We start from the raw sequence: 18,953 nt of genomic DNA on the forward strand, positions 1-18,953 counted from the left end.
CCAACCCCCCCTTGGCTATGATGACTGGCTTATACAGACTGCAGTTGGCTCCAGTGAAGGGGGGCTAGATGGTGACTGGCAGTAACCCATAGGCTGAGGCAAGGTGGGGATAGAGGGTCGGAGGTTCCCTGCGGAGGGGAGACCCAGATCTATGAGGTATTGCCTGGAGGGGCAGCACCCCAGGTAAAAGGGCACCGGGGTCCGGGAGGGACACTGGCAGACGGCGCTCCGGAGCTGGTAAAAAGAGTTAATTCCCAGACAGCCAGCAGGCGGTGCCGCTGAGTGAGTCTGCGCCTCATTACAAAAAAGTCATTGTCTCCTTTCAATACCATCATCTAAAACAGGGGTTCTCAAACTGGGGGTTGGGACCCCTCAGGGGGTCATGAAGCTATTACATGGGGATTGCGAGCTGTCAGTCTCCACCCCAAACCGTGCTTTGCCTCCAGCATTTATAATGGTGTAAAATATATAAAAACATGTTTTTAATTTATAAGGGGGAGTCACACTCAGACTTGCTATGTGAAAGGGGTCACCAATACAAAAGTTTGAGAACCACTGATCTAAAACTTGGGGAGCAAGCCCGTTTCCACTAAATTCAGTGGTAGAAGCATAGATTCCAATGGGCCAGGAGTTCACTCCAGGGTTTTTTCCCCCCACACACATTTGTTTTGATTGGTTGGATGATTTTCATTTTGTTAAATGTTAGGGGTTGAATACATTTCATCTATATTTTAGGACTAATGTTTGAGTTGCTGCACAAAATTACAACAGTATAAATGGTGCAGTTTCTCTTTAAACAGTGCTATAAATCAATGTGTCCATAGGAAGAGATTCTGAAGTCTTAAGTGTTTGACTATGAACATACTACGGAAAACCATATGGCACAACCTTTGGTTAGAAAATAGAAACAACTGCCACCTCAACATTCTTCTCAAAGTGAAACAAAGACAATGTTGAAAGACATCCATACTGCAAACTTGACATTGCTGATCTGTTCAACTTGGGTCCCAACACTACACTGTCCATTTTCTAAACAGTACATGGGTGCGCATATTAATTTTATACACACACACACACACACACACACACACACACACTAGTATCTTTAAAGATATGAATTAAAAAAATAAGTTGGAAAGTTTAGAGGGCAAGAAGACTGCAGGGAAATACAAGGAACAGAACTATTGAGATCAGTGTTTTGTTGGGAAAAGAACACATTTTAGTTTGTCTGTTCTTAGAGAGTGTTGAAGTTAATTGATGTTTTAAAGATAGAATATTAGATTTTCATTTTAATTGGCATATTATAGTTCACATGTTTATATTTGACTATTAATTACATAGACCTGGTAGCATCTGCTTAAATTACAGTATTCAATTTCTCTAGTTCCTTTCCTTGTTACAAATTTGCTCCGACAAAATAATTCAGTGATGTGAACAGTCAGAACAAGAGCCGATTTCTTTAAAGCGGTTGGAAGGAGAGGTTGTCTATAGAAATAGAGTTTATTTATAACACAGCATAGATTTAAGATTGTAAGGAAGTGTCCATATGATTTCAGAATAGCTTTAAAGCAAAAGTGATTTTATCCAAAGCCTGCATGTAATCAGTAAACCTGTAATTAGACTGAAATTACCACCAATAATGTACTACAGAATACAGCAATAATATGAAAGGCAAAGATTACTTTGCTACATGTGGGAAAATCTACCACAACAATACTTTGACAAGGGTTAACTGGGCAACTAAAAATTCATATAGAATTTTTGCAGCCTACTGTCAGGCAAATCTCACATTTATATCTGAACTTTGTTCTCACGTGCATTATATTGAGAAAGCTCCAATGATTGAATATGAATGAATTGCTGCTTTTATCAGCCATCAACTACCAGTTCTTAACCTACACTTTGAGGATGTCATATTTTAAAAAACCTTATGTGCATAATCAAATGTAAGGATTTTAAGAGTCGCATGCATTAATATGACTTACTAAATCAACCAGAACTTTAGAATGTAATTTGGTACCTGTTGTTCCAACAAAGCTATCCTGGTGTGTTCTTCTTGTTGTTTTAACAAAGATTTATGAAGAAATTGGACCTACAGTGTGGAAAGAAGGCACTTGTAACCAATAACGTCTACATATAGTAATTATTAAATCTCAAAGAATGAATGACTTTTTTAAAGAACAGGATTAACTAGAAGTTTACATATTCCAGTGCTAAAGGAAGTCTCTCATACATAGTATCCAAGTCAACTGAACTTCCCTCCACACTTCTTCAGTGAAATGAAGTCCCATGAAGGGGAAACATGTTTCCTGAAAGCTTTTCTAGGTGATTAGAATCCAAATCAATATCTACTGAAGTCAATGGAAAGCTTATTGACGTCAACAGGCTTTACATCAGGCCCTCGGAATCCAGGAAATTAATTCCATGTTACCACATGCAAATATTCCTCTCCTCCAGTACCTGGGTAATAGTCACAAGCAGTTTAGCTCCATTAACTCTTACAGCCTTAGAGAATTAGCTAAACTCTACGGATTTCCCTTGGCCCCACACCATCCAGATGCCACCAGGGTTGCAGTTGCCTACTTCAGCACCTCCCCCGCTTGTCCAGGCTCACACCCAGGTTCCTGGTCAATATCCAGATTTGCCTCCCTTTGGATCTTATATACAGTTTGCATCAGGTCCATAGTTCCTGCTGATCTAAGGTTCAAAGGGAGTCCAGCTGTGAGCAGTCAAGCAGTACAGACAGTGCTGTGTCCTGTACAAGGAAACCAATTTACAATACCTAAAATCTGATCCTGATGAAAACATTTCAACGGGGCTAGTCAAGCGTAAACTAGTCACAGTAAATTGTTTGAATTTAAATTGTGCTTTGCATAATGGCTATTACAAAAAGTTTAGTCTTACTCAATTGTTGTTTTATCCATTTGGATAAATGTTTGGAGCTGTTTGGTGTAGGCATATAGCTTTCCATAAAATATATCAGTGGAATCCATAGCAATCATGTTAACTAGTACTTCTGGCAAACGACTGTCCTTTCACAAGCAATGCTCCCACAGAGGGGAAAAAGTGCTAGAACAAAAAAGTGAAGTGCTGTGCCAAAAGGCACTCAGAAACTACAGTGAGAGGCACAGTATAAGAAACGAGATAGGTGCTTTATGCATTCAATATGCAACAACAGATTTTAGTAAAGTAAACACTGGAGGATATTGAATCACTGAGCTTAGGTTAGCTGCTGTGAAGTATTCTCTCCAAGGGACAGAAATAGCTGGCCTGGCATTTGCTTCATAAAAGTTTACATTTGTCTGTAAATTGTATCTGGTGGATTTTTAAAGATTCTAATAATTGGTGGTGGTGGTGGTGGTTGCTAGTTTGAGAAGATTTCATGAGGCCTTTGATGCAAATCCAAAGGAACAAACTGCAGAGTATGGCATCACTTTTAATCATTTAAAAAAAAAAAAAAAAAAAAAAAAAAAAAAAAAAAAGTGCTGTGAGGGCCTGTCTACACTTAAAACACTGCAGTGGCACAGCTGCAGCACTTCAGTGTAGACACTGCCAATGGGAGTGCTGCTCCCGTCAGTGTAGGTACTCCACTTTCCTGAGAGGTGGTAGCTAATTTGATGGGAGAATTCTTCTGTCAACCTAGCACTGTCTACACTAGGCGTTAAGCTGGTTTAAATGCTTTGCTTAGCGGGTGTGGATTTTTCACACCCCTGGGTTACGTAGTTATATTGATCTAAATTCCCAGTGTAGACCAGGCCTAAATGTCTGCAGAAAGCAGATAATGTTTAACAGAGTAAAATAGTTCGGACCATTATGACCCTCTTTTGTGCTTAAGGAGTTAAAAATATATTTAATTTAACCCTCTGCTAATATATTTAAACTCACATACTGGATCTACTTACCTGAGATAAGAGATCTTCAGTCTTCTTCTTTTCTTCTTTGAGCTTTTCTCTGGTAATTTCATTCTCTTCCTTTAACCTCTGTATTTTATCTCCTTTGATTTTCTTTTCATCTTCTAGAGTCTGCGTAGCAACATTGTATTGTGACTGCAATATGCTATTTAAACTCATTACTTCTTGTTTTGTTTCTTCATATTTCTTTTTGAATTCATTAAGTTCAGATCTTAGCTGGGTTATAGTTTGTCTTTCAGTGTCAAGATCATTCTTGGCCATCAGTAAAAGCTGGTCATAATATTTTTGTTTTTCTTCTTGAAGGGAACCTTCACAAGACAGAAATAAAACAGTGGTTTTCTAAAGTAGTCTTTCTTTAATGACACTGGGCTAGATTCTGTGCCATACCTTAGGGTAGCTATATACAACCTATCTGATCTCCAGATTCTAGCATGCTGTAAGGCCCAGATTAACCCCCATCATAAATCAGAATAGTTTCTGATGATGCTCTAATTTATGATCGCCTCCCCAGGTCTACTTATAGAGCATAGCAACCCAGACTCCCTATAGTGCTCAGTGCTACAGACACATTCCCCACCAACCCTTACATGGCAGGGCTTGTGAGGGAGGACTGCTTTGGATTGCTTATGTTGGCCCCATGCAACTCCTGTGCTGGAGGAATTCTTCCCCCAGCCTGTCGTGGCTCTGGTATAGCTCCTATACACTAACACATTGGTATACGGGGGGTGCAGTGGCCCCACCATCAATACAGGATTCTCAGTCCTGGATTTAGGCTTCCTAATACAGAGGCTGCAAAACTCCCACAGTTTAAGTTTTTGTTAACTACTAGGTTAGCATTAACAGGGCAGTGTGAGAGCCATGCCACCTACTGGTTATCACATACCGCCCTCTTCAGATTATACACCCTCAGTTCCTTGACACTAGCTGAAGGATCTTGTGCTTTTGTGATCACCACTGCTGCAGCACAGAATACACTCTTTGATTGTAAGTACCAGCTTCCTAGCCAATGACTATTGCTTAAATCAGGGCTTGAAAAGTGCACCAGACACGAGTAGTCCAAGAACAAGGCTTATTAACCAGGGGTGAAAACATCAGTGTGGCCACACTCTTGCCCCTGAAAGCCGTATCCTCTGTAACTGAAAAGAAATAAAGAGAGTTGTGTAGTGTCTTGTACATTGTATTAAGCTATATCAGCTTTCTATTTAATAACTGTTTTAAAATGTAACCTACTATTCAGGCTGATCATACTGTAGAAACAATGTATGTTGATATTTAACAAATCCCACAGAACTAATCTAATCTGTTTACTGAAATGTATTTGACCTTGTGGTTTTTAAAAGGGCAAATGCTGCTGTGATGGAGGGGCAGGGGAAAAGGGAGGGGGATTTTTCTCCAGTACCCTAAGCTTCCCTTAGCTTTTTGGCTGTTTCAATGGAGGAGTTTCTGCAACTGTACCTCTCCATTTCACAGGCTCAATTTGGAGGTCCCTCCCCAGAGTACTCCCAATGCCATCCTCTGCTGTAGTTTATTGTTGCTATCAGCAGCCTCTGCAGAATGAAGTTGATCTGACTGTCAATTTCAGTGCTGCCCTCAAGGACCTATAAAACCAGCAATGGAAACTTACACTTATGGAAGCTCAATAACAGCACTAAAGTGCTGCAGCCTGAAGAGTAAAACATTGAATTGGTTCCAGCTTGGTTTGGCTTTGGAATGCTCTCATCATGCATAGAGAATAGAAAACTCTCTTATTTAAAATTTACTTTCTGCAGCAGATGACTCACCCTGCAAAGTTTCCTATTTGCCTGGAATGAGGATTTTTCAGTTCCTAGCTTAAGTTTGCTTTGGGCAGGACCCCTGCTTCAGCAGTACAGAAAGAGGGAGGAATTTTTTTTAAAATAAGGATGCTGTTCCTGGATTCTGGTTGGAGTTCTATCTTATCCACCTCTCACTTGTATAGTAGGAATCTTATAAAAGTGAAACTCCACTCCATATTAAGCTGTTTTTCTCCCCTCATCTAGGGCCTTGTTGTTACTAAAGAGTTGGAGGGTTTGCTACCCTGACTTCTTGGATTCTCTTCGCTAGTGAATAGATCCTGTATGCCTGTGTCTAATGCCACAGCAGCAGCATGAAATTAATATGACCGATCATTTTACTGCTTCCCATAGGGATCTGAATAGCACCAATGAAATCAATACATGGCTGATTTCACTACAATCCAATTTAGCAAAGTTATGAAAAGAGTAGCAATGGAATTGACTGAAGAGTATGTTACATACATTTACTGTTGGATCACATCTGTAAGGTTATAGGCACAACCTCATTCATCACTGAAGAATGGATTTTTCAATACTTGCCAATCTACTCCAATATTTTGCTAGTTCTACTCAGTCAAAATTTAGTAGCATGATTTGTAAATACACCATTCAAATGAAAGGTAGAATTATAGGAAATTATCCATGTAATCTATTATATTGAACAGAAAAACCTGAAACCTGAGAAGTGGCATGTTTAGCTCAGGCCAGTGGATAGTACAGAAAACCAGTGTAGTATTCATAATACTCATGTCAGGTTTTCCCAGTAGCGGGTAGTGCTGATAGAATGCTCAACCACTTTTAAGGAGCCAAGTATATTCAGGTAGTCTAACCAAAGTACTTTTCATAAATACTGCAGTCAGCCCTGCATTTAGGGACTCTGCTTGGTCCCTCATCTAAAAACCATTTCTTTTTGACCGGCATCGTTTGTTCAATCTATAAGCAATCTAAAACTAAATTAAATTTGGATATAACTATGTTGTGAAAAAAATCTGTGTGCAATATAACTACTTTATACAATGCCAAGAATTCAAGTACAGGTGTACTGTTTTTTAAAACAGATTGTCCCTGTTTACTGGTATATGAACTATTGGTTAATATTTAAGAGACCTGAATCAATATACAAGTTTTTTAAAAAGCAAAACTGTCTTTGGATTGACCAGGTTATGTAGCACTATAGGTTAGCAACAGATGCTAATAATATTCCATTGATGACTTGAAGAAGCCATTATGCTTTCATTATAAGAGTTAAAGTTCACATTTCAATTATGCTAGAAGAATAGAGTGGGTGCAGACACATAGGAGGGCCATAACCTCTCTCTGATGGTGGCTTTACTTTTAGAGATCTTGCTTTGTAGCATTAAAGGTAATGTGGAGCTCTCCTGTGGTGCTGTCTTTAATCTGGACTCTGTACCACAACACACGTGCCACAGGGAGCCTAAACAGTAGTAAAGGAGCAACACTAAACTCACCCATGCAGGTTAACATCCAAGAGGAGGTGGTGGTGTTTTTTAAACCGAGGAAAAGGCATCCCTGAATTGCATAGTTAAAGCGAATCATGGTGAAACAATGTCTTAGTTTTGCTTGGTTATTTGATAAATGGCAAAGGATGGCACATGCAGCAGGTGGAAAGTAGGCAGAGAACATTCTAGTGACCTTTGGTTCCAAATATTTTTTGACAGTCCCAGTTCCATGTCAAATTTGAGATAAATTGTAAGCTGCACAACTCCTGACTCTGGGCCATTCTCTTGTATCAGCACCCATTTACCTCTCTAACTGATCAGCCACACAGCAACTGATATCAGTTAACTATTGTTTGAAACAGTGCTGTGCTCTTAACATCCCTCAAGTATCTGGTCACTTCCCACAAGATTGCTTTGTTGGGAAGCTGTAAAATTAGCTAATCCTAGGGACAATAGGTAAACCAATAAGAAAAGCTATTCATGTGATAGGTTGGATATGGGCATCCTAGCAAAATAAAGTTTTTATAGTTATGTCACTTGTAGAATATAATTCCTTAACTTTTATTTCTTCTTGTATTTCCCTCTCCAATATGTTTAGCTGATCTCTTCAGATAATTCTACACCCAAATCTTGACAACATATTTCATCCCATTCATTACTCCTTTTTCATTCAGGTAGAGTACTAGCCCCCTTGGAAACAAGGGCCTCCTCCTTTTGGTGATGGATAGGTTCTTTATCAAGTGCATTTTCACTGATGTCCACACTATTTGTTTCTGTGGCCAATCTGGTTGGAAGCATCCCATGCAGCTTCTCAAAAAACAGAGTCAGTTATCTGTTTACTTGCTGCACCTTCATACATGTTTTCCTGCCACAGAGCAGTAACCCTCTCTAGCCTGCTTTATGCAAGGCAGACATGTGGATAATATAAGTCAGACTGAATGAGATTGAGCATGGATGCCATGTTCACTCTTACTTCACTTTTCTTTTCTCTCAAAACAGGTGTACTGCTTTTGGCTTCTCTAAGAGCTGTAGTAGTTCAATTCTGCAACTTCCAATGTTCAGGTATAGATACTAAGGCAAGTGCTGCTTCCAGCAAAGGATTACAAAATTATACCACTCCATGTCCTTTAGCTCAATAGCCAAGACAGCAGTCTGAGATAGCAGTTCTCAAAACACAATTGTACAGAGTGGAAGTCTCATGAAGTGGCAGTGTGTATCCTGGGATATCTAACTGCAGTAATAGGAAGGAGTATCTTAACCATTACAGGAGTATTGTTAGGGAAAAATGACAGGGATTATCAGACTTGTGTGTGGAAGACTAGACTTTGTTTTATGAGATGGTGTGAGGTGGGGGAGGAGGGGGTTGTTTATGACTACACAATCACAGTACATTTCCAAGTGATGTCAGTGGGATGTTTGTTTGTACAAAGATCAATAGGTGAAGTGTGGCATCCTTGATTCAGTACTTTAGCATCATTTATTGGGAAGATTACTTTCCTTGAGGAACACTTTTTTCTTCTTTTTTTTTCCTACCCCATGTTTGAGTCTTCACTCCTTTCTTCCCCACCAGCACTTCTCAATTTCCGGCCCCGTGGGTTTTACCCAAACACTTCCTCATTCCATCCACAAAAACAATGAAATAACTTTTTAAATGTCAAAAGGCTAATACTTTAGAGTCAACATCTTAGGGAGCTTAATTGGAGAGAAAATAAAGGAAAGTTGACATACCTCCCTTGTTTCAAGCTGCCTGCAAAGTTGGCAAAAGCAGTACAACAGTTAAACTGGGTTCATAGTGTTTAGTGTTTTCTTTGCAACGAGCTCTAGGAACTTGCTGTACCCCTGCAGATTCTAAATACACCACACAGGCAAAAAAAAATCCATTCAGTGGGCTAGGTGTTAGGCACAGTTTCATTCCTGTGACAGATTAGGTCAAAAGTGTCTGACTTGGTTGCCAGCAGAAGTGGCATATGATTCGGTGTTACCAATCATCAAGCATCTGGTTCATGGGCGCAAACCAAGATATTAGCCAATGTTTGAGGCATGGTCCACCCTAGATTTTTTAGGGGTCCAGATCATGCAACTGCCAGTGAATGGGGGATGGTCAACACCATTTTACAGAATTTTTTTTGTGCTGTAAAAATTGTTAGTTCTTAGATCTGCAAACACTTCCTATGAGTCATCTTTTACAATGTGTATTTTGGAAAAATAAATCCATACCTAAGCAATGACTCTTTAATGAATTTGCAACACTGGTTAGGAGTGTAATGTGCAGGATGGGTGGCATAATGATGTTTGCTTAAAAGAGTACTATTTGTGCAAACGTCAAGAAAAAGTCCACCTAGAAATCTGATTGCTGACTTTTTATGGCAAGTTTACCCTTGAGCAATAAAAGTGTTTTCTTGGCACATGTAGCAGATATGAATAGCAAGAAATTCAGATGATTCAGTTTTGAGTGTAGCTAGATAGCAATGAACTCTTGTAAGTCTGGTAAGTACAATCTTTTTCCTCATCTTTCTGCATGAAGGAACTGAACTGATTAGGAAATGCTTAAATTCTATCATTAAATTAGGGATTTTCTTTTGTTTTAATTCTCAGACTTATTCTATCAAAATGTCATAACATGAGACAAGGTGGGGGAGGTAAAATCTTTTATTGGACCCAGTTCTGTTGGTGAAAGACAAGATTTCAAGCGCAATAGGGCTCTTTTTCAGGTCTGGTAAAAAGAGCTCTGTGGCACTTGAATCTTGTCTCTTTCACCAACAGAAGTTGGTCCAATAAAAGATATTCCTTCACCCACGTTGTCTCTCATATTCTGGGACCAACACTGCTATAGCAACATTGCAAACAATAATAAAACTCATGATTTTTGTTCACTTCTGAAGGAAAGTTTAAATTAATACCTTCTGCAGTGGCCTCTTTTGCCTGCTGTTGGTTAATTGTTTCTGACTGCTGCTCAAGTTCAAAGATCCTTGCCAACAGTCCCATGACATATGCCTCTCGCTGCTGGTCATATACCAGCCATTGCTGGTTTTTCTCCAGAGCCTTCATGCACGGGAAAAAACAGTATTAGTCACATTTTTAGAACATTACCATCCCATTTTCTTTCCAATACTCAAAAATACAGCCAAGGAAAGCTAGTTAATTTCTAGTCTGCAAGATCTAGTAACTTTTTTGCATTGAGTAATTTCAATTTTATATTTACATCTCTGCTGTCTGTCATATGGAAAACGTTCAGAGTTTGTTGAAGATCTTAATGTTATAGTTTTCCACTGTTTGAATTTATCTACATCTGTACTGGGTGTGCTAATACAGATTAGTTTGTCTCTTGGAGTAGAAAAGGCTCCTTAAAACCAGGAACTAAGGAGTTAATTTAAAATGAAAGAACGATTAACTAATACTTTTTGGAAAGACTGATTTAAATAATGGTGTCTGAGGACAGAATAAACCAAAGCTGAAGTTTATCAAGTCATTTTTGAAACAATGTTCCACTTAAAAAAAAAAAAAAAAAGAAGTTTGCAAAAATGAGAACTCTGGATTTTTCAAGCCGTAATATATAAAATGCACTTTGTCTAATCAGTCCCCAAACATTCAGGAAGTATTTTCCTTGTGGAGGAGGACACAAATGAAAAATTAGTAGTAAATTAAAAGCTGAACATATTTCAAAACTCTTGCTAACAGCAGAAGGCTACTCACAGATTTAACTATGGAAAGAGTAGTTTTATTTCCATAATGTAACTTGAGATCCCCAAACATTTCATGTTATCAGATTACATCAAATGATCAATATCTACCAACATCTTCAAGGTGTCATCTCTCTCCCACAGATTTAACAATACGGGTTTAATGAAAATTGTATTTGCTTTTTGATGCACTAAATATTGATATGCAACATCTCCCATTTATTAATTTCTTTAAGTGAAAAGTGTGTACTGTAAATATTGCAATATAGGATGAAGAACAAGAATACTGAAACTACAGGATGCAAGTTTCCCTACATGTACATCTCCCCTGCCATAAAGAACATTTTCTCCACTTGCATAAGTATCTCCCATAGAAGCTGGTTTGCCAATACTTAGATCAAAGTTTTCTATGGAATACTCCTAAGGGACTTCTGTGCCAAAAAAATTAAAAATTCTGCTAAAAAATGCGCACAATATTTTAAAATTCTGCATATTTTATTTGTTAGATAAACGCGGAGGCTCCAGCACGGCAGTGGGGAGCACAAGCCACTGGCTGCATGAAGGTGGGAGATCACAGAATTTAACTAATACAATATTTAGAAGGGTGTGTTGTGTTAACACAACTCAGTTGTCTAGGTCCTAAGCTTGTATCGATCAGCTGCTTGTTGGCAATACTGTAAAGATACCTATATACAAAATTCTCCAAACAAATTTAAATAAATGATGTAATCTTCCAAGATTAAGATAGCTACGGTAAACTGCTATAGCCAGTACAGATGAGTTTCCCTGTCAAGATCAGCCAAGGGTTGCTTATTTTATAGTGCAGTTCATAGCAATGCATATTAAATGTTAAAAGGTGAAGTTTAATGTGTGCATGACATTATTTCAATGTGTTAGTTAAAAGGTTATGTGCACCACTACTGGCTCTAAGATCTCAGATAAGACATCCTGGGAAAGGCCAAATGTTTTAACTCCAGTATAGTTTGGAAGTGCCAAATGAAGTCATAACAGACATGGTACCACACCTATTTTACTGTTTTAGAAAGTAGCAATAGTACAATACTTTTTGGGGGATGACAAGGGTACAAAATTACCTCCATTTTATTCATGGGGAGGGAGTGAAAAAAACCCAACAGATTAAATAATTTGCCTAAGACCATATGAGCCAGTAGCAGAGCCAATTTCTTTCTTTTAACCCCGTGCTCAAACTTAGGGACAACATAAGCAATGTGGTCTTGGTTAATGGGTTTTTGCTGCCCTAACCATCTCTGAACAAAAGAATACTTTCAAATACTAGGTTTTGACTCTTAAAGTGCTTCCATTCCTCACCACCCTTCATAACGTGTAACATTCCAGAATGGAATGCTTCCAAGGACCCGTCAGAAGATCCTATGAGTTTTTAGCAAGTTTGTCTTTGCACTGTGAGAAGGCAATGATTTTCTTAGTTCCTTCGTAAAGGATCACTTATAACTTGATTTTTTTTAAATGGGCTCAGAGCATTTTCTGATGGGTACCCTTATATGCCTGGATTTCTTTATTTAAAGAAAGAGAAATTTTGTAAGGGTTTGTTCAGCTCTCCTATTGATGTATTTTGGGCAGGCCTGAAATCAACACTAAATGTGCTCAGACTCCGTTTTTTCCTTTGTGCTCCTGGTGGCCTACTGCCTCTTTGTTTTCAGCTTTGGTGCGGCTCTTACAGGCAAGTACTCACTGACGAGGCCTGGAGAGAACACATGTCAGCAGTGGCATTCTAACAGTACAGGAAACCTGTAATATAATTGCATCACAAAACTAGTGAAACTGACTATACACATAATGTTGTCAAAGGCACAAAGTAAAACTGGAAAAATAGAACACTGTTCTTATGCCTTGCAGTTATAATAGCCTTAAGGGTTACTTTTAACAATTGTGGGTTTGATATTTTCAGATAGAAATAGGTTTTTTCAATTTCCCTTTCAAGTATGCTATGTATTGTTTATATTGTCATGCATGGAGACACTTACAATAGTGAATATACATTTAGAATGTTATAAAGGAAACTTACATCTTTCAATTGTTTTTCAACTTCATTAAGATTACTTGGTGACGCAGTGCAGTTCATTACAGCTTTCTGCAGACAAAGAAGAATGCGTTAATCTGTTTTTCTTCTAGAAAAGTGTATTCTCAACTAATCTTATACTCTTGTAAGAAAGAAGCACTTACAGTCAGAGTTAAAAACCAAACATGTAATTCTGATATCAAGAGTATTTCTTTGGGCATCCTCACATCATCACAAGTGTGTTCCAAGTATCAAACATTTTGGATTCACCCTCTTGTATTTGGCTGCAAGTGGATCTAATTTCTGTGGTGGAACACTAGTTTCACAGATTTTAAGACCAGAACAGACCATTATCTAGTCTGGTCTCCTACAAAATGCAGGCCACAGAATTTTGCTTCAGTTCCTTCCTCAAGCCCATAACTTCTGGTTGAGCTAGTACATATTTTAGAAAGACATCCAATCTTTGTTTCTGTGGCACTGCTGTATTGTGCTGTAGTTCTTGGTAAGTTAAGAAAATTGAGGGTTTAAGTTTAATATGGAAGTCAATAAGTCAGTAAAGTATTTCTTGTTATTAAGTTGAATTTTGCTCTGCTGTAAAGTTATCACTATCTTGCAGACTTTTACGTATAATACTGATCTGCTGGGGGAAGGTAGAGGTTTCAATAGCTATGTAGGAGCTTTTAAAACACACTGGAAGGCACAGGAGCCAGTATGGGATTGTGGGAATGAGAGGGAAGAAAGGCAAGGGAGGATGGACTAAATTAGCTAGGTGTTTCTGTAAAAATGTTCAGTTGTCAAATAGCATTGACATTTAAAGTGTCCGAGAGTTTCATGGCTAAGACCTATAATAACCAGCAGCAGTTTCAGAGTTTATAGGCATCGCTGCATTAATTTACACTGTTCATATTTTGAAGAACTTTCCAATTCATGTGTGCTAGAAGCTATTTTTTTTTTAAAAAGGTGCAGGGGAGATTGTCAGAGCAAAATATGAGAGGATACCTAAATCTCATTTATGTCTTTGAAAAGTCTACCTCTAGATTCTGCAGCTCATTTCTGCAACAAGGAATACATTTTGGGACAAATTCTGCAGCCATGGAATGCAAGATCTTGAATGTAAGTATTAGAACTTTTATAAGCTATTCTGTATACATGAAGCATAACTTTAAATCCTGAATACTTGTTACAGATGTATTTTGATTAAAAACTTCTGATTTCTATAAATATTAGAACTCAGTATCTATGATGTCTAGGAAAAAATTAGGAAACGTTTGTGTCCAATGTTATACATGCTACTCTTACACCACCTAGCATTTGTAAGAGGCATTACATCTTCAAGCTTGTAAAGACATCCAATCAAAAAGTCTAAGTTTACCTTTTTTGCACTTCATTTATTAATGACAATTTGAAAGAAGATGACTTCTATTAATACAAAGTTATTTTGGTAATCAGCCTGCCCCACAGATAAAACAATCCTGTGTTGGAAACAGACTATCACAGAAGCAATTGTTACCAATTCAGAATAAGCAGTCAAGAACACGTAGGGTACTGTTTTACGATTACTGACAGGAAAGGTCATCTAATGGGTGGGGTATTATTCCACTCTTATCTGCCCCTTCATACTTTATGTTTAAGATTATGTAAGTAAGAATCCTTCTGATAACTGACAGCTAAATCTCTCAGCTGTGGCTATGCAGAAAAGCTAGCACAGATTAGCAACTGAATAATTCTTGGGGCTATGATACAGCTTTAAAGACACTAAAAACTGGTTGTTGTGGACCACAGAGATTCTTTGCCCTAGCTCTCCAACTTATGTTTACTTTGGATTTACCATCCTCGGCAGGTCAGGTTTGTCGTTAAATAGGATAGCTCTTTACAGAGACAAAGTCTATTGCTAGTTATTTCCATTGAAGATTTATGCTGTGCTTAATGTAGCATGAATTCTTTAAACAAGACCAATTGAAAAATAGTATCTTCCCTGCAGGCAGCCAGAAAATGTCACCTTCTTTCTATCCTTCCCATTTTGTTGCAGAAACGCTAGCTAGAATTTTGACAGGTTTCAGAGTAGCAGCCATGTTAGTCTGTATTTGCAAAAAAGAAAAGGAATACTTGTGGCACCTTAGAGACTAACAAATTTATTTGAGCATAAGCTTTCGTGAGCTACAGCTTACTTCATCGGATGCATTCAGTGGAAAATACAGTGGGGAGATTTATATACATAGAAAACATGAAACAATGGGTGTTACACACTGTAACCAGTGTATGGTAACACCCATTGTTTCATGTTCTCTATGTATGTAAATCTCCCCACTGTATTTTCCATTGAATGCATCCGATGAAGCGAGCGGTAGCTCACGAAAGCTTATGCTCAAATAAATTTGTTAGTCTCTAAGGTGCCACAAGTACTCCTTTTCTTTTAATTAGAACATAACACTGAAACCAGAGATATTTGGATCCATTGTCACATTCCAGAAGAAAGGAAGCAGGCTGCTGCATCTAACTAAAGCATTCAGGCTGTGTACTTACCCCTAAGAGTATCAAGTTGCAGCAGCCGAGACTAGAGGGCATGAAGATATAGGTCTGTAGCCAGGTTACGTACAAGCTAGTAGCCAGCTGTGGATTAAAAGCTGCATTATGGAAGCAGTGGCCAAGTGTTCAGTGAGGAGTCTATAAAGATCCCAAAACTATGAACTGTGCTAGGGAAGGGCAGGTTTCCTCAAGAGAGACTGTCACACTAAGATAACAGTTAGTATTCAAAATACTATTTTTCTTCCCACCCATCTTGCTCTGATTCAGATTAAGCTAGTTACTTTTCATCCAGGCACTGATCTCAGTTAGGCCCAGGATAGCTGGCAGTGGTATTTTTACTTTGGAAGCAAATAAGAACTGGGCACAGTCAGTGTCTTGCTGGCACCTGAGAACACGGTGGGTATGTCTGCATTGCAATGTGAGCCCAGGGTTAGTGAAACTCAAGTCAGCAGATGCTGGGTTAGAGAATCTAAGGTTTAAGCAGCTACACTGATCGTTAACCCTACGTTAAGAATTTTCTCTCCTGGGCTTGAACCTGGGGCTCTGGTGTCCACACTGCAGCAAGCAAACCCGAGTCAAACCAATCATATCCAACTCCCTAGCACCCTCCCAAAATGTGGCCACTCTAGGCCTTTGACCATGGTTCAGTGCGGGAAAACTTGACTGTCCACCCTGCACATTACAGGAAGCTTGAACAGCCTGCCAACACATCCTGCCCTGCAGTCATTTTGGTCTGTGCACTCCTAGCTACCAGAGCCAGCAACGTGGAGGGGAGACCTTTTGAAAACTCCTCTTGTTTGGCTTTCACTCCAGTGTCAGGAAACAGGCAGAGCTTCTGAGAGACACTGATGGACATTTTGGTGATGTTTTCTGATCCACAAAAGGCATCTGACAGAGCTTATTGTGGAGGACACCACCACCACAGACATGGTAGACTTGAACTGGCTGATGCTTCTCATGACAGTCAGTACAGCCGCTGACACCTCCGATGTAGGCTGATGCTTCTGGAGTAGGGCCACAAGCACAGACTGATGGGATCACAGTCATGCATACCTGGGATGACCAGCAATGGGTCCAGAATTTTCACATGAAGAAAGCTACATTTCTGGAGCTTTGTGAGCAGCTCGCCCTAAACCTCCAGTGTAAAGATATGAATGACAGCAGCGATTAGTCCAAAAACGACTTACCATAACTGCCTGGACGCTGGCTACTCCAGACTGCTACAGGTGGCAAAGCAACAGCAAAGGTTTCTAAGGCAATCAAGCATATGGTTTAAGCCAAGGTGGCAGGCACAAAATATATTCCTGAAGTAACTGCTGAATTTGAGAGAATGGTGTTTCTGCACTGCGTTGGGGCCACTGATGGGACTCACATGCCCATAGTTCGAGGTTTATGTATTTGTGCTCCTTGAGGAGGGCAAAGGCCAGTGGAAGAAAGAGAACAGTACCTGTATGAATGTGCTTGGGTGCGGAGGGGGCTCATTGATTGTGTGTGGGCAGGGGGTGATTGCCTTGCAATGTACTTATGAACGACAGGGACCCTTGTCAAATGAGGGTGGGAGGGAGGATCACTTCACAGTATGGATTGATGTAGACAATTGTATTGAGGAATAGCGTTTGCATACAAATTCTTAATTATCCCATATCACATGTTTATACAGTGTGAATTTAAAATACAGGTAAAGTGATGCAGTGATAATAAAAAACTTCTTGATAAAATAAAAAGCTTATTTATAAATATTTAAATTAGGAAAGTACAATGTTAACCCATTGCCAGGCATGCCAGCTGCCATTACCACACCAAGACACCAGTCTCTCTCACAAAAAAAGTGCATGAACAAGTTCAAAGAGAAAAGCTATGTATAAGACAGAAACCCCCTACCATAGCATGTCCCTGCCCCCTGGTTGTCCTTTCCCGTCTATTCCTGTTTGCTGCATACTTGGTGCCAAGGAGTGGAGGTATCCAGTATAGGGGATCAATCTGGAGAGCTGCATGGGGCAAGTTGCCCAGTCCAGCTACTCATGAGGCCCAACTGTATGGGCCACCCAGCCACGGAGTTTTTCAAGCTGTTTCTGGATTGCATCACAAGGTAGCACACAAGGGACTGAGACTGTGATGTGAGTGATTCAGCAGGAGTCTGTTCTTTTGCAGCCATTAGTGATATCTGCAGCTTCAACAGTTCTTTCTGCTCAGCTCTGTCCTCCTCTCTTAGCTGCTATTCCTGGAACTGTGAAGCAAGTGCCTGCTCCTTCACTGAAGCCCTGTTTTCAAGCTGTGCAGCAAGTGTGAGCCTTTCCTCTTGCCTCAAGACTCTCTGCCTTTATTACTGGACCTGCTTGGCAGCTCTATCCAGAACTTCAACCATCAGTTCATCACAGAAATGCTTCCTCTTGGAACGATATGTGTAGTTACACCGGCCCAGACTTCTGCTGCAGTGTTGGTGACCTGTGGAAGTACTGAAGCCAGTAGACGTCAGGGGGCCTGGAAAGCCACAAGACACAGAGGATTACTGTCTCAAATAGTTCAGTGCAGGAGCACAGAAAAAATCCTTGTAGAATTTCAAGGACATAAAATGCTACTTTTTCAAACTGAAACTTCAGGATATTGATAGAGGGATGTGCCAGACCACAGAGCTCACATGGACACAGACTGGTTAATCTCAGTGAAAAGCAGAGAGACAATGATAAATTAAAAATTGAAAGCTGTTTTTTGTTTTCTAAAAAAATTGCAGAACTACCTGGAGGGGAGACAAAAGGTGCCATCAGTGGCCATGCTACAAAAGCTTTTGCTATCATTTCCGACCCTCCACATTTTGGAGGACATAACAGGTTTTGTGGTGCCCAACTGGCAAAGGGAAATGTTATTCCAAGCTGCTGATGGGAAACCTGTATGCAAGCAAAGCATTCCACCATAGATGTGCTGTTCAGTCACTATGAGTAGAATGGGCAGGTCAGCTACCGAGATGGCCCTGTAAAATATGTCCTTCCCCGCAATACAATTACCTATCTGGAGTTCCTGCGTCAGGAAATCTGTGCAGCTATCAGCACCCAGGACTGCATCAGAATCCACGAGGGAATCAATAGGATGATTCATTAACTTCTGCGTGTTTTGCATACAGCCATGTGGAACTTCACAGCCATCCTCCTTGACCATCCCCGCCACATTTCTGGGACAAAATTTCAAACACTAGTTGAATTTGGCACAAATGGTTGCGTCACTTGTGGACTGCATGACATGGCCACATACCTACTTTTAACTGAAATGGACTAGATTTGTAAATGGAGCACATTTCCACTCACCCACCAGTTCACTGTTTCCACTGAGTGATTACAGGTGTGGCAATTAAGGCTATTATTTTTAAGAAACAGGAATGCCTTAGGAAAACTGCTTTCTCAGATAGAGGTTCACTTTGAAGGCATTTTTACTGTTTGCATTTCCCTGTTGCTATTTTGAACTCCACATGGTGGGAGGTGGGGAATGTTGCTGCTAGCAGGCTGGCTTACAGGACAACTGACACAGTTGCT

General features: G+C 39.6%; 1 protein-coding gene across 4 annotated transcripts in view; it reads right to left on the reverse strand.

Moving 5' to 3' along the window:
• The window catches only part of CEP55 (centrosomal protein 55), a 35,958-nt gene that overhangs the window by 4,150 nt on the left and 12,855 nt on the right, over nt 1-18,953 (reverse strand). For all 4 annotated transcript variants that reach the window (XM_038409251.2, XM_043518712.1, XM_038409250.2 and 1 more), the window contains exons 4-7: nt 12,910-12,975; nt 10,086-10,227; nt 3,903-4,219; nt 2,021-2,092 (exon numbers count right to left, since the gene is read on the reverse strand). In XM_038409251.2, coding sequence (XP_038265179.1) covers nt 2,021-2,092; nt 3,903-4,219; nt 10,086-10,227; nt 12,910-12,975 — 597 coding nt within the window. The remainder of the gene's footprint in view (nt 1-2,020; nt 2,093-3,902; nt 4,220-10,085; nt 10,228-12,909; nt 12,976-18,953) is intronic.

Source organism: Dermochelys coriacea, chromosome 7 (genome assembly GCF_009764565.3).
Source record: "Dermochelys coriacea isolate rDerCor1 chromosome 7, rDerCor1.pri.v4, whole genome shotgun sequence".
In the NCBI taxonomy this organism is placed as follows: domain Eukaryota; kingdom Metazoa; phylum Chordata; order Testudines; family Dermochelyidae; genus Dermochelys; species Dermochelys coriacea.